Genomic DNA, 20,739 nt, shown 5'->3' with positions numbered 1-20,739 from the left:
CTGATTGCATAGCCAGAACAAGCTTGGAGGCGATAATTAATTTTTAGTTTTAATATAGATATTGTTAAGGTTTCATTATTTTACTTTTAATATATTTCCCCATGAATCAAATTAATCCACTGTTAACCAACCTTTTTATATTGCTACCGACTTTTTACTTTTTTACTGAATGAGGATTATATGGTTCACACACTGTTGGATATAAATCTTAAGAAAAATAAAAAGCCTGTGTTTGGAAGTATAGCTACATTTGTAACAGAATCAATACAAATAGAATAATTGAGGATTTTATTAGGACCTCACATCCAGCTTTACTCCTGGAGTTACATTTGGAATGAAAACTTTAGGGAGCACATGTAAATTTTGGATTTTTGATGCCTGAACTATTGTAGGCTTATAGTTTAAGGACTTTATAATAGTATTGACAAAGGTGGCTGAATTTTGTTAAACTTGTTTTGGCTGCTGAAGACAATTTTTCAATTGTGTTTTGATAAACAGCTTTGTGAAATCAATGAAACTTGATGGTTTAAGCGTTGTCTTGTATACATTGCTTGATTGTAAAATCAATTGACAAATGAAAGTTGTGAGTTACTCAGTGGAGGCTCCACAAAAACAACTACAAATGATTTCTATGAGCCTATCCAAACCAGTTCTTTAAAAATCAAGTGTGTCTTTCAAGATAAAATTTATGATGAATATACTGTGGATTCTAGATAGTTTGAATCAAACATAAATGAAAGCCTCAATGAGACAAAAATATCTACTAAATTGAACAGCATGTAGTAAAAAAACTGCAAAGACTAGAATGTTTGGCAAATAGAGTATTGTGATTAATCTAATTTTGTTTTTTGGAGGATCTTTTTTTGTCAAAAAATATTTCTAAACATACTTATTCAAATTTTCCATTTTAAGAAGGTATATACAAAACTTACCTGATCATTTATTGAGGAATAGCAATTTTTTTTAGTTGAGGGCCATTTTCTGAGTACGAGTTATAAATGTTCTGTTATCAAGTAAATGAATTATTGCAATGTAGGGTAGCATATGTTCATTATAAGAAGTTTAAACAAAATCCTAAGTATTTATACCATACAAATATTTAAATGAATATTAATGAGAACTTATGAATATATAACTATCCAGATTTGAATATTATTGTATAATATTATATTATATTGGATATAATATTGTATACCTTTTTATATATGTAGAATGGGAATTATGCAAAAATACCTAGATATTGCAGTTATACTAATAGATGCATCTCTCAAAAGTTGTTTAAGCTTCTATATAAAAGGTCAGAATACACCAACTATTTTGAGAACATTTTCATTTAGATTATTACCTATTGATTTTTTATATTAATATTCAAGTATGAGTATTATTTCCAATTGAGAGAAACTATACAACATAAATTATATATAGGTTGCAATGTGTTATTGGATATACATTAGAAATGGTGCAGCAAATTTATTAATGGATGCTTATATTATCCCCATAATTGGTTGTACTAAAATATGTTCATCCTCATTGGAATTTGAGATAATTAAAATCTATATTTCATAAACCCATATAATACCTTTTCTCAACAGTCATTTTATTAGTTTATAAAGATTTTATATAAATTTACTGGGAGCCATAAAATAAAGATCATGGATTAAGGTTTTTTCCAAAAGGGCCTTTAATATATAGTGAAAAATATCTTGGACTTCGATCTTGATTTATAAGGAATATGCACATGAATCAACTTTTTCTTCTTCTCCTCCTTATGTTGAATATCATTTCTTCCTGGGTGTTTGTTTTAATAACAAGAGAACGTTCCACAGAGCCAATAAAATGTCGTTATGATTAGGAATGATATTGTAATTTAATTATATATTTAGCAAATTCAGTCAAACCAAGCACAATAGTTAAATTTACTCAAAGTCAAAAGCATATAACACAACTAGAATTTAATCCTTTCTGTGTGTAACATTTTAGCAAGTGGGGCCAATATTCATCATTATCTTGATGGTATTGATAATATGACAATGTAAAATATCTATTGCTTGAAAATCCTACTTCCTTTTAGCTCAGTTCTCAGCCATCTCTAAGGTGTGTCACTCATTCTTACGGTCCAAGATGATGGCTCATATTTTAGCCATGACATCTGCATTTCTGGCATCAGGCTGGAAGAACTTACGAAGAATAAACCAGGCAAATTCAGGCTTCAACCGTGTTTGAAATCAAGTTCTGGGAAGGTGTCATGCAACATGTCAGAACTTAGTCCATTGGCCAAACTTACCTCTAAGGGGAGGAGAGAAATATAATCTTTATTTTGGGTGACCATGTGTCCAGCTAAAAATTGTGCAGTCTATTACAATGAAGGAATTGGAAAATGGATATTAAAGATTTTAGAGGTATTTACCATAGCATCCATCCGTATCACTCTACAAAATCTGCATTCTCAAAGGCAATAAATGAATTCCAGCATGGTGTATAAAGGGCTTGGAGGGAGCAATGGAAGTGTAGCATGGAGGTTATAAGCTGATAGGACCCTGGAGAGAGAGAAAGTGATTTTTAACATTTATTTAATGTGGAATTTAGAGACAAATAGTAACAACATACCACAGAGTGGGTGGCTTAAAACAATAGCGATTTATTCTCTCACTGTCCTGAAGGTTAGAAGTTGAAAATCAAGGTGACAGCAGGCTCATTCTCCCTCTGAAACTCCAGGTAGAATTCTTCCTTGCCACTCTCTCGCTTCTGGGGTGGCCATCAATCTTTGGCATTCCTTGGCTTCTAGGTACATAGCTCTACCCTTTGCCTTTCTGGTCACGGGGCTTTCTTTCCTGATTGTCTTTGTGTGCACATGGTATTTTCCTCTTCTTATATCAGGGCTGTCCAATCTTTGGCTTCCCTGGTCCACATCGAAAAAAGAATTGTCTTGGGTCGCACGTAAAATACACTAACACTAACAATAGCTGATTCAAAAAACATAATGTGTTTTTAAAAATATTTATTTATTTATGAGATGGAGTCTCGCTCTGTTGCCCAGGCTGGAGTGCAGTGGCGCAATCTTGGCTCACGGCAAGCTCCACCTCCCGGGTTCATGCCATTCTCCTGCCTCAGCCTCCCGAGTAGCTGGGACTACAGGCACCCGCCACCAGGCCCGGCTAATTGTTTGTATTTTTAGTTGAGACGGGGTTTCACTGTGTTGACCAGGATGGTCTCGATCTCCTGACCTCGTGATCTGCCCACCTTGGCCTCCCAAAGTGCTGGGATTACAGGCATGAGCCACTGCACCCAGCAAAAAATATAATGTTTTAAGAAAGTTTATGAATTTGTGTTGGGCCACATTCAATGTCATCCTGGGCTACATGTGGCCTGATAGCTTCAGGTTGAACAAGTTTGTCTTATTATCATTATATTGAATTAGGGAACACCCAAATGACCTCATCTTAATTTGATTTACATCTAGGAAGACCCTATTTCCAAGTAAGGTCACATTCTAAGTAATGGGAATTAGGACTTCAACTTGTCTTTTAGGACACACAATTTAGCTGGTAACAGAGTACTTCTAGAAAATATACTTTTTGGTGAACTTTAGAAATCCAGACTTTAAAAGTTTGGATTTTGTTTTTATAATGAATTTCCACTATGGTTACAGACATACACTATTTTTCAAGATTTTTGGATTAAGATTTTTGTTATTTTCGATGTGTTCATAGGCAAAAACAGGCTTTAAGGTGGTCCTAATTATTAGGCTATACCCATCTAGATGTGTTTTCCTTCCTCTACAGGAACTCATCCCTTTGAAAACAACATCAGGCATCATGGCATCTTTTTTACTTCTGTGTATATAAGACATGAATGTATATATTGCCTTATTACTAAGCTGTGTTCCTAGTATGTTTGCAGTCTCCACTTTGTATCTTGCCTTAAATTCAGTATATCTTATGTAACTTACCAAACCATTTTCTTTACATACCATTATTAATAGATTTATAATATCTATTTTTAATCTACTTAGGATTAGAGTCAGTACATTAAGTGGTGAAGATTGTGTTCTGGCAGGTATATAAACCATAAGAATAGTATCTAAAAATCTGGCTTCTGGAAGTCACACACAATTTTTTTTTTTTTTTTTTTTTTTTTTTTTTTGAGACAGAGTCTCACTCTGTTGCCCAGGCTAGGAGTGCAGTGGCATGATCTTGGCTCACTGCAACCTCCTCCTCCCAGATTCAAGTTATTCTCCTGCCTCAGGCTCCCGAGTAACTGGGATTACAGGCATGAGCTACCACGCCCAGCTAATTTTTGTATTTTTGGTAGAGACAGGGTTTCTCCATGTTGGCTAGGTTGGGAACTCCTGACCTCAGGTAATCCAACTGCGTCGGCCTCCCAAAGTGCTGCGATTACAGGTGTGAGCCACCATGCCCAGCCACAAAATTAAAAAACAAAACAAAAAACTTGTGTAAACTTATGTGCTCACATAGGAATAGAACTTGGCAGACAGATTATTTATTATCAGTCCATTATACCTCAGAAACTCATGAATATATACAGTGATACTCTAGTTGATAACAATAAAAGTTGTATTTTTTACATATCTGGTTTGTAGTATATGTTTACAAATATTTCAATTTAGACCTAAAGACAGAAATACCATTCAACCTAGCAATCCCATTACTGGGTATATACCTAAAGGAATATAAATCATTTTATTACAATGACACATGCACGTTTATGCTCACTGCAGCACTATTCCCAATAGAAAAGACATGGAATCACCCTAAATGCCCATCAATAATAGACTGGATAAAGAAAATCTGGTACATATATACCATGGAATACTATGCAGCCATAAAGAAGAATGAAATCATGTCCTTTGGAGAGACATGGATGGAGCTAGAAGCTATTATCCTTAGCAAACTAAAGCAGGAACAGAAAACCAAATACTGCAGTTCTTATTTATAAGTGGGAGCTAAATGATGAGAACACATGGACACATAGAGGAGAAAAACATACCCTGGGGCCTATTGGAGAATGGAAGTTGGGAGGAGGGAGAGGATCAGGAAAAATAACTAATGGGTTCTAGGCTTAATAGCTGGGTGATGAAATAATCTGTATGAATAACCCCCATGCCACAGGTTTACCTATGTAAACAAGCCTGCATATGTACCCCTGAACTTAAAATAAAAGTTAAAAAAAAAAAAAAAAACGCATGTTTGAGGTCTTGTAGGTGCTAGTTTATTTAGTAAAAAATTTACTCAGCTGGAACAGCTGATATAATAACTATGATTTTAAAATAAAATTGTTGCTTTCACTATCTTTTGATTTTGATTTATTTACATTTGTAGAATTACCCAATTAGAAAACAGAGTAAATCATATGTCCTAAAAAATCCATGTTTAAATAAAAGTAAGTGTATTTACTTGCTTTATATGGTCATAACAAATGGGATTAAGTTTATCTCCTTGCTATATATTTCTGTGGAATCTATGCCTTCCTACTCTCTGTGATTAGCACATGTAATTTGGGAATATAAAAGTGAAAATGTTCATCAGTGCGTGGGTCTATGCCTCTTAATGACGATCGAAATATTTATATTCAGAGAACTGGGATAGGCTTGTGGAATAGAGAGTTTTGAGAAAGATATTATCATTGTGCATATCATATAAAGGTTATGTAATTTCACGTGTATCTTCTTGTCTTTGCAGTGTGTGCAGGAACGGAGAATAAACTGAGCTCTCTCTCTGACCTGGAACAGCAGTACCGAGCCTTGCGCAAGTACTATGAAAACTGTGAGGTTGTCATGGGCAACCTGGAGATAACCAGCATTGAGCACAACCGGGACCTCTCCTTCCTGCGGGTAAAGCTGTGGCTTTCTTTCTCTTCTTTGTGAGTGGACAGTGGCGTCATGATGCATACAGGCAGACCTGTGTGCTGATACCTGGAAGGGGTGCTCTTCTGCCTGGCAGGCACTGTGACTGTAGGCAAAAGATAAGAGATAGCGAAACACACCCAGGAAAAGAACGAGAGTAACAAAGCCATAATGACTGACGCTCCTGCGTTTAAAGCAGTTGCTGTTGCCCTAAGATTGAGAAAAGATTCTGTCACCATGTAGTACATGACATCTTGCAAATCTTTTTCTGACAAGCTGTGAAGTAGGAGAGTCAGAGGACCAATCAGATAACAATTGATAACTTTAGCCAGTCGTCTCCATTTCTGCCTCTTTTCTGCCACTTCAGACTTTTAGATTATTTTATATCACATAAGGAGACTAACACTGTTATTAAAAAAAAAAAAAAGAAAAGGAAAGAAAAGCATCTGGTTTTGAAAACCTACAAATTATTTAAAGTAGACTCATAGGAAATCACAAGTATTTACATAGATCAATACGTGCATGAACACAAATGTGTATATGTATACTTGAAGTTGCTCAGACAATCAGTCCTTTTGGAAATTATTATTATTATTTTTTGCTTTCATTGATCTATACTCTGTTAAACTGGCTGTTAGTGCTAATGCTTACAGTTTCTTAAGTTTTGCTTTAACTGGAATATGTTTGGGAAAATCTGAACTTGAAGGGGCCTTTGACAAAGTGAGATGGGGATGTGGTCTTTGCACAATTAAGAATTTATGCTTATATAAGAATTACTAATATACATTTTAAATAATAGCTTCCCTAGAATATATTTGATCTTGTTTTCAGTAACCTTTACAAACTTCTTAGGAGCACTTTCATATACATTTAGGTTAAATGTTTTGAATACTGATATAGTAAGCCAGTTAGTGGATAGTAAATTATTTAGAGATCTATGATAATTTTAATAATTCTATACTTAGATAAGTCGTGAAAAGGAGTGATATTTAAATATTTTGAATGTACTAAATATGTCTAAAATTGGTAACAACCTCAGAAAATGAACCACCTCAAAACATAAATAACACTGTATGGCTTATGATATCCATTTTTAAAACGACTCTCATAGTTGGACTAGTAAAGCAAATGAACTGAAGGTATTTCCTTATTCTCTACTTGATTGATAGAGCTCTGTTTCTGTAAGTTATGTGTCAAAAGTTTTTTAATAATTATGATGTTTAATTTTGATGTCTTTGTTTATAAAAAATAGTAAAGGATATCTGAATCATAGAATTAGAGGGCCTTAAAATAACTTTTTTGTTTTGTTTTGTTTTGTTTTGTTTTGTTTTTTGAGATGGAGTCTTGCTCTGTCGCCCTGGCTGGAGCGCAGTGGTGCGATATCGGCTCACTGCAACCTCCGCCTCACGAGTTCAAGCAATTCTCCTGCCTCAGTATCCCAGGTAGCTGGGATTACAGGCGCATGCCGCCACGCCCGGCTAATTTTTTTGTGCTTTGGTGGAGACGGGAGTTTCACCGTGTTAGCCAGGATGGTCTCAACCTCCTGAGCTCAGGCAATCCGCCCTCCTCGGCCTCCCAAAGTGCTGGGATTACAGGCGTGAGCCACCGCTCCTGGCCCAAAAGAACTTACTTTTTGAGGGAGCTGTTGTTCAAAGAAGGGAGCACATGCAAGCTATCCTAGAACATATGACAAGAAACTCAATGACATTATAGAACAGACAAACTAACAAAGAAAGCTGAATTCTGAAGCAGGGAAAGGAAATAATTTAAACAGTCTATTAGATTGGAATAATAGAAAAATTTTAAAATGCAATCTAAAGATCTTTGTTTTTCTTCTTATGTTTGCTTTACTTTTCTGTACGTGGAACTAAATTTCACTGACAACAAAAATAGTTGTGACTATTGTAAATGACAGTCATTATATTAAATAATATATTAAAATGTCTTTTTATATATTTTATAATAATTCTTATGGTCTTGTAAGGTAACAGCATGGAATGATAAAAAATAGACTTTAGTCCATATTTAACCTTTAGCAATATGAAAGTAGCATGTAGATATTTTTTATATATGGTCTATACTGTGTTGAGAACCATTTTGAATTAAAAAGTAAGATACATTATTAGAATGAACAGATTTGGAAAAAGTAAGATAAGGAGGGTCAAGATTTCTGCCTGGATAAAAAGTAAGCTGTTTCTTTTACAAAAGTAAATTTTGGTTCCTAACTAGCATCTCTAAAAGTTCATCTAAACTTTGTACTAATCCATGTGCATATCTTTATTTTAATATATGTATTTAAAGATAATTCTAATAGCACTTAGTTTTTGTTTTCTAACTTATTTTTTGTTCCACATATCTTTTTTATAAAAAATCATTTATATTATGACATGTACCCATTCATGTCATATGCAGTACTTATGTATTACACCTTTCTAATCCTTAGAAAACATATCTGCAATCCCAAGTAAACAATGACATTTATTGTCCTTGGCTTCAACAATCATGTTGAGGATGACAGATATGTAATATATAAGTACTGTATACATATATGTGTGTATATATAGGCATATTACATATATGTGTTTGTGTATCTATATACATATATGATAAATTATGTTTTATATGTGATATATATGTGTTTGTGTGTGGGGTGTGTGTATGTATGAATTTATATACATATATATAAATATAAAATATTATCATTACTAAGACACAAATAAGAATCCCAGAATCAGAAAGAAGGTGTGGTTCTATGTTAATGGTAGGGGTGGAGTGCATGCTGGGTTATCTGAAGGATTCAGGAAAAGTTTCATCAAAGGAGTGCTTGAATTAAATCCTGAGAAAATGAACAGAAACTCAAGAGGTGAGTGGGTTGTAAGAGAAGGGCATTTCAATGGGAGTAGTATAAGGCTTAGAAGGAAGCCCCTGAATCAGAGTTAATAAATGTGTACTTAGTGTGTACTGTTTTAGACACTAGGAATATACATGCAATTAAATCACATGTGACTCCTACTCCCAGGGAATCTATAGTATAGTGTTGACGAAGAAAAAGTTTCAGGTGAAATAGAATACTCCACTGGAGAGGTAGAGAACCTCGATGGTGGAGATATTTAGGAGACATCAGCATCCAAGTGACAAGTTAACATTTTGTAATTGGATAAGGTAGTCAATGGAGATTAAAAAGAGTAAGATCAAGAAGTGGTTCAAGAACAGAATACTCTTTAACCAGGTGTGGAGGCTTATGCCTGTAATCCCAGCAATTTGAGAGGCTGAGGTGGGCAGATCACTTGAGGAGTTTGAGACCAGCCTGGCCAACATAGTGAAACCTCGTCTCGACTAAAAATACAAAAATTAATTAGGTGTGGTTGCAGGCGTCTGTACTTGGGAGGCTGAGGAAGGAGAATCCAGGAGGTGGAGGCTGCAGTGAGCTGAGATCACACCACTGCACTCCAGCCTGTGCAACACAGCGAGACTCCGTCTCAAAAACAAACAAACAAACAAAAAACCAGAATACTCTGGATGCCCCATTGTCTGTTTTTTTGGTGAGCTCAGTATTAGTAGTTACTTTTCTTACTGGGCCCTGAAAGCAGAGACTATTTGCCAAAATCTTCATAATACTACTGTATTGGATGATACATTATTTCAAATTATACCTTTGAATATGCTACAAAGCTCTCCATTTAATATAAAATTTCATTCCTTCCTAAAACCACATTATGGCTTATTTGTGCTCTTAGTAGCTTCTCTCCAAAATATGTAATCTGTCCAGTATTAACACATTATAGTAAGTGGAGTCCATGTAAAGAAAATATAGTGATTTTACCATTATTTCCTATAAGTTTCAAATTGTTTGAGTGGATAATAAATTTGTATATACCTATTATAGACATAGTTCTCATCTACATTTATGCACCAAATTTCTTATAGTGGTTTTACAGTTTCCTTCCTCTAAGAGTGACCCAAATGATGTATTTAGAGGATCAATAGTCATCTTAAATTTCATTCTGGATTCATTTCTGTCTTTAGGAACTTAAGAAATTACTTTAATTTTTAAAGGATTTTTATCCTTATTTTCATCTCTAGCTAGCGAGGTCGTAGTGTTTTGCTTTGGCATTTGTTTTATTTTGTATGAAACCACTCTAATTTCTATGAATTGTGACAATTTTCCCTGATACCTCATTTATCTTATTCACTATCTGCATATTCAACATTTATGACTAAGACAGTGATAAGACGTAGTAAATATTCATTAAATATTTGTTGAATGGACAAATGAATTAGTATTTGTCTTAAATTATAGACCCCGATTTCATATATGAACTATTGTCTAGATAAACATGTGAGTCATGTTATTTCAATGTGACCTCGCACACAGGCCAGGTATGTGGGAATAAGACAATCAAAATCCCTTCCCATGAGGATTTGGAATTGTCACCAATAGCATTCAGTTTCTCTATTAGGTTCTTGACTACTCAAATGCCATCACCACACAGCCATCTTTTGTCTTGTGGTTTGAATATCAGAGAGAGCTGCGCAGATAGAACGAAGCCAACACACTGAAACAGAAACAGAGTAGAAAAAAGCAATATTTACCCCAAATAGTAATTTGGGGAACCATTCATTTCTGTTTCCCACACTACTTCTGATGACTGATTGCAATCCAGCCATTTCCACCTCTACTCTTGCAACTTTATAGTAATTTCCCCCTTTTCCCCTTAAACTAGAAAAAGATTGTTTCCTTTTAGTACACTAAAATGCCTTGTCTAGTACGTCTCCTGAGATTTCAAGAACACAGCAAAAGTGAGCCTTTGCAATTGAATTGAAGATGCACTTTTAAATAATTTTAATGTTTTGTAGATACTTTCCTTAATCTTTGTTAGATACATTTTGTTGAAATGCCTTTAAATGCATTCTTTTCAAGACACTTTTATTACAGCAATCTTGATGCTTATCTCTGTAAACACCTTTCATGCCAGCTTTCTTCTAACCTCCAGTTTTTGCATTTCTTTTTGGGAAGAGAAATCCAGTTTACTATGTTTAACATTCAACTACCAAGGAACCACATTGCTGGCTAGAAAAAGGCCCTAAAACTTATTTATTATGTATTTTATAACCATCACAAGGTTAAGACATATAATAGAAAGCAGCGAGGCATAAAAATCACAGATTTTGTGCTATTGTCTTACACTTTGTGAACTCTTTAAAACAAGGCAAAATGTAGTAAGTAATGGGAATGAACTATTAGACCTTTTACCCTCATTAGAATTCTTGGGAGCTTTCTCTCCTTTGTCATTCCATTGGTCTTCTTTGCTACTGCTGGCACTTAATAACTCAGTGCTTCTAAAAAGGTGCCTGACCCACCAGCTTTTACATTTTAAATTTATTTTCTGTTTTATATATTAACTTTAAGCAAATAACTATAATGTGTCAATTATGTGTAAAGAAGTATACTATGAAATGTAGATTATATAGTGAGTGTTAACACCTATCCTCAGTCATTGCTATAACGGGTAATAATTTTTAATCTGTGGCTTGAATTTAGTTGTGTGCAAATTATTTTAGAAATAGTATACATTAAGATTATAAGGAGATGAATTTATTTAACAGTTGATGCATGGATGTGGAATAGTTACAATATCGTAATTCATTGGAACTCCTTATGCTGTAGTCTAGAAACCTTAAATTTTAATCATTATACATGTCTTTTATTTCTAATAAATGAATAAAAATAAAGTAATATATAAAGATGCCTTTTAAGATAACATTAATACTCTATTATTGATAGTAAAAGGCAATGACTTTGAAAAAGTCAGAAAGTATAGGTTTTTGAAGCAAAAAGATTAAAAAAGATATCTTCTCTCAGATAATGAATAACAAATGCATGCTATTATGAAAAGGTAACACATTTGAAAAACATAATTTGCTTTTATATATATTTGGCAGAGCTATATGGCTGTTTTTGAATGTACAAGAAATAATGCCATCTAAAAATTTCTATTTTTTTAAAAAAAAACTTTGGAGAAATCATGCAAATAGTTTATTTTTCTCTACCAGAGAAAATGTCCTATTTTTAAATTCAAATATAGCCTTTGTCTTTAGTTAATAATTAACATTTTATAATGCTATAGAATTGTCATCCTCTTTTATTAGGATACGTATGGGATTCTTCTGAGGATGTTGCTTTTCAACTACTCTTCGTAAGACATAAAATTTGCATTACTTTTCCACTGCTAGTAAAGGATCTATACTATTTCATTCTCTTTCTCATGAATATTCCTCTTCTGACCAATGACAAACATTTGTAGGAAGGCAGAGAAAGCTGCAACTCAGACAGCAAAATACTGCCAATCTTACTGCAGCCAAAGACTTTGGCTTCATTAGCACAGTTTTGTTACAATAAAGTCAGGAGTGATGTTTGACAATGAGTTTCAAGTTGCAACAAGTAACCATGTCTTGATCTATTCCTTCCCTGTTTTCAGTAAGGATGAACAACCATTGAGAGTTAATATGAAATTCTAAAATATTTACGTTTTAGCCTACTTCTAGCTTTAGTGCTTCCTTTTCATTGTCCTCTGGCAATTAGAAGCACATGACCAGAATTAAATCCAACAGTGTGGGGGATGGTTTTTATGTTTGTGTCTGTTTTCCATATCTTCCTCATATACTTTTAACTCTTGTGTCTGGGCTAAGCTGTCTGCTGCATAGCATGATTTAGAAAAACCCTACATTGAAGAGTACATATTTCAAAATAAATAGATAATTTATACAGTACTTATTATTTTGAGTTAGAAAATGATTTACTGAATAGTTTGTTCAAATACTAGCTACCAACACCCATCTATATTTATTTTTAGCTTATTAAATACCAGATAGAATGACTTGTGTGGCAGAAATTATGTTGGAGAGAGAGAATCAGGATGAGAAAACTTGTCATATTTTAGAAACATTAGAGAGGAAAACACCATTTAAATTAAACATCTATGACATAATAAAGTGGGTCCACATGAATTACAATCCCATATTTCCCAAAAAAAGATGATTTAAGTGCAACATTTTCAGATACAGCATGCATATTTCAGTTATGCACACATTTTGATCGGACTGTATAGTAGGAGTACAAGCCTGAATTTGTATTCCTGATAAACTTTGTAAGATAATGAAGTGGTATATTTGTCACTCAAATGGTGAACAAGTAAATGAGAATTGTTTACAAATGTATCAAGCATTTGTAATCTGTAAGTATCTATTCATTGAGCACAGTAGTCTATGTTTTTCTTCCATGTCACTAATTGAGACAGGTGGCAAGAGAGGATTACAAGATCAACATTGAAATACGTAGACTTCGCCATCATTAGATTCAAGGAAACTGTACCTTCAAGAAACTATTGGTTGGGTAAACAAGCATTAAAAAAGAGATGCTGATGGAACTTTTTCTTTAATTCTTTCTGTTTTAATTTCATGTAAAATTGCTTTTGTGGTAAAATGTTACATATTTAGATGCTGCATTAACATGATGACCTCTTAGCAGGGTGAGATAAAGAATGCTAAAAAGGACACAGAGAGAATAATATTGTAACATGTCATTTAGGCCAAAGCAGACATTTTGGGTTAAATAGAATTTTCAAAGCTTTGATAGTATCTGAAAGCTGTTTCTAAGGCCGTTAAAGGTAATACATATGCAATTTTGTATGTGTGTATTTACAGCTGGCTTTTAAATTGAAACTCGATTTTGTACTAAATCTAATCATGGAACTTGTATTACATTTGAAAAAGCTATGCAATTTACACTTGGCTTAGGATTTTTTTTCCTCAGAGGTTAAGTACCATTTAATCTAAAAATATACATTGACTCAAAATTCTGATGCTCTTTCAGAAATTCCACAAGATAAATCAAAGGATAAAAAAGGTCTATATTCTTTATTTGGCATTTATTTAAACATTTATTTTAAATTTTCTTTTTAATCATTTCAATTAAATGTTAAATAAAAATATTTTCAATAGGCTGATGCTGTGACTCACACCTGTAATCCCAGCACTTTGGGAGGCTGAGGTAGGAGGATTGCTTGAGACCAAAAGTTTGGGTAACATAGTGAGACCCTGTCTCTACAAATGTTTTAAAATTTAACCAGTGTGGTGGCACATGCCTGTAATCCCACCTACTCAGGAGGCTGAGGTGGGAGGATCATGTGAGTCCAAGAGTTGGAGGCTGCAGAGAACTATGATTGTGCCACTACACTCAAACCTGTGTGACAGAGGAAAACCCTTCTCAAGAAAAAACAACAATAAATAAACCAGCAAAATATGTACATCTGTGAGTTTCCTCTGTATCTTAAGCATATTAAAAAACTATAAATAAAATGGTATCTATGATAAAGATGTATAACTGATAGTAAATATTTGAAGAAGTATTAGAAGGAATGATAGAAATAAGAAATAGACTAGTATTTATCAATCTAATATAAATACACTAGTATTTATCAATCTAATATATATAAAGATATACATATAAGTATAGTATATACAAATATTGTAAATATAGTGACCATTTATATCTATGCATATATAAATGTAAATTAGCAACCGCTTTCCAGGAATCAAGAATCAAATTAGTATATAATATTAACCTTATATAATGTTTCTAGTTAAGTATAACCTACTAAATAATGAAAACAATCTATTATTTCAATAATAATAAATAACAATAAAACTGTTTGCAAAAAGTTTTTTTAGCCTCTAATTGCAAAGCAGTTTCCACAAATATACCTTTGTTGCAAATATATTTAAATTAAAAATTAATTTATTAGGATGGTGAGCAGATGCAAAGTGTTTCTTTATACCTCTGGGCATTGTGGTATTTAAGTTTGGCTTCAAAATGTGCATATAATGAATTTATAGGCTTGTCTTAATTTTAAATGAGAAAAATACATCCAGGCACAGTGGCTCACACCTGCAATCACAACACTTTGGAAGGCCTAGGTGGGAGGATTGCTTGAGCCCAGGAGTTTGAGACTAGCCCGAGGAACATGGTGAGACCCTGTTTCTACAAAAAAAATGAAACAAAATAAACAAATAACTAGAGAAGTCAAGTAACAAATCCATTTTACTCTATGATTCTTTGATATACTTTGCTCAGGGAAATTGAGCATGTAAAAGTTATTTCTTTACTTCTTTTATTTGGGAACAGCAAGGATCTTTATTCAAAGAGAGAGAACACAATTTATGTGATGTTGTTAAAGAAGTATATTGGCAATGAACTATCTTTTAATTCTAAAAACCAAACATTGGAATATAATCAATACCTTTTTTTCTTCAAAATTTCAAAATATACTACATATATTTTCATTAGCTTTATTTTTCTCTGACTCTTAAAATGAAACACTTTGTTTTCTTTCAAAAAAAAGACAGATTTAAACTTGATGAACAATTTTGCATGAGACCAAATCAATTTTAAAGGTCTCTCGTTGGTCACATAGAGTATAATTTAAGGATCAAAAGTGTAAAAATAAAATGTGAAAACTGTTACATTTAGAAATATGGTAATTATTTCTCCTGATCTCTAATTTGAACTCATTTATTATAAAAATAATATAGTAAAATTTATAATGAATGTGGTAAAATTAAGGTATTTTAGTAAACAAAGGCCTCTTCAAAATCATTATCATTAAATTTCTACCTGAAAATAAGAATATGTAATTGAATGTTAAAGTAAATCCTCTTAAATAATTTAGTGCTACTCTTTCCAAAAATAAAAGTGTCTATCATGATGCCCAGCACCTTGTAGCCCCTCAACAAGAGCTGGTTGGCTGTACCTAACCCTATTAGGCTTCTTCCTTTCTTCTTTGATACCCTGTATACCATTATTGAGCCATGCTCTGAAGACTTGACAGTAAGTTTTTACAAAGCTTTTCTGGAGGTTCAGTTTTTGGGTGGTGGTGATTTGTATTTTCAGAGAGGTAAAATTGCAAGTCAAACACTTGGTTGTTTTTAAGAGGCAGTCAATGGCTGAAGAAGTACAAAGACTCTACATAGTTTGTGAGGGTTGTTTCAACATCATTTCGCGGAAGCAATGAGAAGTATTCATCAAAAACTCAATGAGGCATCAATGAAGCATTGGGAAGCATTCATGAAAGACAAACACAGAGGAAGTACAAGCAAATATGGATTACATATCTGAATTGTATTACTTTCCTTCTTAAAACTTTCCATCCTCTTAGGATAAAGTCCAAAATTCTTATTAAATTCCTACAATTGTTTGGTCCCTACCAATAAGCTTTACCTTCCCACTGTCACTAATGACATGAAAACTCACTGGCCATCTTTCAATTATAACCAACTTCCTTGTGGTATTCAGCTCTTTCTGACTCTACTGACCTTTCTCTCGTTCTCAGATTTTCTCCCCCATGAACATATGGATACACCTAATTATTCATGTCCTGGCTAAGTTCTGTTCTGGTTTTTTAGGTCTCCATCATAAATAATTTCTTCAGAGATATTTTACTAACTACCTAGTCTAAATTCCTCCCATTACATACATTCATAGCACCCTCTGCTTCTTTGTAGCACTTCTACTATGACAATTATTTAAGTATTTGTAAATTCTGTCAACACTCCTAAATAACAAGTACCAGACAAAGCCCATGTCTAGTTCACTGCAGAATTCTAGCCTAGTACACAGTGTCTATCATGGGGTGGCTGCTCAGCAAATACTTGTGAAATAAATAAGTAAGCAAATTTTATAACAATAAGAATTCTTTTATTTATGACTTTAAATAAAAAGTCATAATCAGGAAAAAAATGCACAGGAATTATTTTACATTACTTACTTTTCCAACTGAAGTTCCTCTCTATAGTGTCTTGCAGAATCTATAGTACCTTTCATCTTACAGCCTATGAAATGATTTGGTTAATAATAAATGATATACTACCCATAATGGAAACATGGGATACTTAGCTTATATATTTACACTCTTACATAGAAACCTAACAGACATATAGGTAGTGCAGCTTATTGGCTGAGTTGCATGACTTGAGCAGAGTCATGTAGCCTTCACAACTTTCACTTTCTCCTTCTCTGACCTGCCTCGAATACCTGAGAATCCCTCCAGTAACAAATCCCTTATGTCCAATTCCTTTTTTTTTTTTTTTTTTTTTTTTTGAGATGGAGTCTCGCTCTGTCACTGAGGCTGGAGTGCAGTGGCATGATCTCGGCTCACTGCAAGCTCCACCTCCTGGGTTCACGCCATTCTCCTGCCTCAGCCTCCCAAGTAGCTGGGACTGCAGGCGTCCACCACCACACCCAGCTAATTTTTTGTATTTTTAGTAGAGACGGATTTCACCGTGTTAGCCAGGATGGTCTCGATCTCCTGACCTCATGATCAACCCTCCTCAGCCTCTCAAAGCGCCAGGATTACAGGCGTGAGCCACCGCACCCGGCCATACCCAGTTACTCTTTATAAACGAAGGTCTCTGTGGTTTTGCATGTAATTTTCTTCCTCTATGGAATGTCTTTTTACCCTTCTCTATTTGGAAAATCATACAGTCTCTACGCACTTGTTCTAAATATAAGCTATCTCTATTCCCCTAACCTTAACATGCTCCCCCAAATTCGATCTGTATTTTTATCCCCACCCTTACCATCAAGACAAGCAGAATTAATGTCTTCCATTGTTTCTCCATAGTCCTAAGTACCTACTGGTACTATACCGTATGTCACATTGTTTAGGCCTGTGTTAGGTGGTGAGATATACTGTGCATTTTTGTCAATTTATGAAGATTGTACAGAGTAAATGTTCAGTGAACTTTTATTTTTTGAACAGATAATAAGCTGTGTTAAGTGGTTTTCTTCCAGTGAATTTTGTTATACTGGAATTATAATCTTTGTAATAAAAAGAAACAGTATTTATAAGCTTCCTTAGACTCATGTTTCATGTTGGCATGGACTAACACCTCGGAAATATCATTTGTTAAAATAGGTTCAGGGCACTGTGCTGGTTTTATGCCTAACTCCATCTCCCACTCCTTATTACAACCCTATGAATAAGTGTTGTTATTCACATTTTGTAAGTGATGAAACAGGCTCAGAGAATTAAATGACTTTCTCGGGACCACAGAGCTAATGGGCAAAGTGAGCATTTTAAACCAGTTCTTTCACTTTAAACTTTACACACTTGGACTTTGTCTTGCTGCTGCCTACTATTTACCAATGACCCATTTGTTACTTAAAGAAACCAGGATTTTAGAAAAATCAGTACAAGGAAGGGAGGTTTTCATTAAAAAAAAATAAAATAAAAATTTCGGAACTAGATTGAAAAAGGTAGGCCTCAGTAGAGCCACAAAATTTGGGGACCCTGAGCAGACAGAGCTAAGATTACTCAGTGCTGGGGACAGTGGGTATAAGGAAAACTGTACCGAGAACTTGAGAGACAAATTCACCTCCTTTGCTATTCAGGTTTTATAGTCAAAAGAATTAAACAGAGACCAAGGAGGATGATTGCTTGAAGCCAGGAGTTTGAGATCAGCCTGGGCAGCAAAGTGAGACCTTGTTTCTACAAAAGATCTGCCTGTGCTCCTCCCTATTCCGGAGGCTAAGATGGGAGGATCATTTGAGCCCAGGAGTTTGAGGCTGTAAGGAGCTATGATTGTACCACTGCACTCCACCCTGGGTGACAGAAGTTTTTTAGAGATCCTGTTTCTAAAATAAAATAAAAATAAAGAAGAATTAAACATTCAGCAGATGTTTACTGACTGCCCACTCTTTGAAATTCATGGCACTATGTTTTGTAAAGAAGTACAGTGCTATCTGTAATAGTTGACAGTACCTAGCCCAAATTAATAAGTGCAAAAAAAAAAAAGGTTGATAGTGCCAAAAAAGGTAAATGCCACAGACATTCCCAGATTGAACTCAAGAGCGCCTTAAAACAAGAGCTACATCTTATCTTTCTTTATATCCCCAGTGCCTAGCACCCTGCCTGGTATTTTTTTTAAAAAGGGTTGTGAGTTAATTAATAGATGATTGAGTAGCATGCATTTGGCACAGGGGCAGTTATAAGAAGATTCATGGAAGAAACAAAATGTGAGTTAATTATAAAAAAAAAAAAAGAATAGAGAAAAAGGAGAAGGTATTCTAGGTGCATTTCCACCTGGGAAATCCTCTCCTTTTTAAAAATTCTATTCACAGATGTGGAGGAAAGCAAAAAAGAGAAAGTATTTACCATAGCATAGGGGGAAAGAGTTAAGATGCAACAAAATTGTGAAATGTTAGGACATAAGGCTGAAAACGGAAGACCAAATTGTGGGGAGCCTTTAAGACTTGTCAACTTACTAATAAGCTGTAACAAATCCAGTAGCAGGAAGAAACTATTATTTGGAGGAATTTACTTGTATGGGTATGGCGTTATTTCAAACTCCAAGGAATTAGTTTAATGAGAGCCTGGAATCAGTTATTTGGAGTGGCAGTTGAAGGCAGAGATGTATTCAATAATCATTATAAGGAAAGACTTAATAAAGACTTAACAACTAACTGCATATAAAGGGTGTGGGTGAAGAAGTAGATAAAAAGATCCTGAGATCTCCAGTCTGGGACATTCGGCAGATGTGTCGTCCAGGCAGTAATAGGGACAAAGGAAGGACAGAGCATTGTTGCCAAAGATACTTGATGGCAGGTTCCTTGAATTTCTATTACTTTTTCAGGAAGAGCCCCTCGTTGGAAATGTGCTTTGCATTCCAAGTAAGGTAAGGTACACTGTTAGGGCTCATTCAAGTGTCAGGTAGGCGGGTGGCCAGAGAATGAAAGTGTTAATAAAACATTTATCAGTAAACTTTTATTTGCAAAGACTAGATGACCACTGCATTTATTTCAAACAGTAATCAGATTCAACAAACAGTAAGTTAAGCTCAGTAAACAGCTACTTGTGCTTCAGCCATTTGGGGCAATAATCTAGGTGTCTTTCCAAGAAATGTAGTCCCCTGAAGAGGCTGGCTTAACCTTTTGTTTGCTGAATGTAATTACAATGCATTTAGAATTAAGATGAAGAGCTTTTTTATTGCAGGGGCTAATTTGAAAGCCGTCCGGTGATAAAATTTGCAGATAACTCTGCTCTAGCAAAGTCCCATTTGAATTTTTCCTATTATCAGTTAAAGGACTTAGATATCAGTGGACTTCGCCTTAGTGTGGTGGTTTGTTCTCAACTCTCATCTATTTCAGTGAGGCGGTAGCAACAGTGACTGCTTTATTACTCCATGTGAAATAGGCTGCTGGAAAAGTGTCAAAGCCCATGGGGTCAGCAATCTGACATCCTTCCTAAGGAAGCAGAGGGCACAAGCTAACTAACATGTGGTGCAAATAAAGAGGAATATGGTAACAGGAAAGAAGTCAAGTCTTGGAAGAGAAGAGGAGTAAGCAATAAATATACTGGGGACGGGTGGATTTGGATAAGCTGAGAGGAAGCCACAAGCACAGGAATATGCTAATAATGAAAGCAAGTACTAAATGAGCTCCACAGTGTTTTCCAAATAGCTTAGATTTTTCAAATCCTTTGAGTGGGATAGCTTCACCTATACACCTTTGACTCCTCTAGTCAAGATTTATAAGGCAACTTTTGCTGCAGTTATCTTAGCATTTATGCACAATTGGTCTTTTTAAGAGAAATTCTCACTACCCCTGTGAAGCAGTGGGACAAGTTCATCTTACTGATGAGGGCAACGAGGCACAGAAAGGTTACCTGACTTGCTTGAGGTCATGTATCAAAAGCTGGCAGAAGTTAAACTCAGGAAATTCTGAAGTGACTCACTTCAGAGCTCATAACAAAATTTAACTTTAAAGATAATTAAGCTCAATTCATACCCTCTGCATCTTCATTGTAGAATTTATGCTATCC

General features: G+C 34.5%; 1 protein-coding gene across 8 annotated transcripts in view; it reads left to right on the top strand.

Annotated features, from left to right (window-relative positions):
- Positions 1–20,739, top strand: part of ERBB4 (erb-b2 receptor tyrosine kinase 4) — a 1,163,457-nt gene that overhangs the window by 408,325 nt on the left and 734,393 nt on the right. For all 8 annotated transcript variants that reach the window (XM_001146866.7, XM_516067.8, XM_003309455.6 and 5 more), the window contains exon 2: positions 5,700–5,851. In XM_001146866.7, the coding sequence (XP_001146866.3) occupies positions 5,700–5,851 (152 nt within the window). The remainder of the gene's footprint in view (positions 1–5,699; positions 5,852–20,739) is intronic.

This window comes from Pan troglodytes, chromosome 13 (genome assembly GCF_028858775.2).
Source record: "Pan troglodytes isolate AG18354 chromosome 13, NHGRI_mPanTro3-v2.0_pri, whole genome shotgun sequence".
NCBI lineage: Eukaryota > Metazoa > Chordata > Mammalia > Primates > Hominidae > Pan > Pan troglodytes.
Note: the sequence above shows the minus strand (reverse complement) of the source record. Positions and strands in the feature narration are given on the sequence as shown.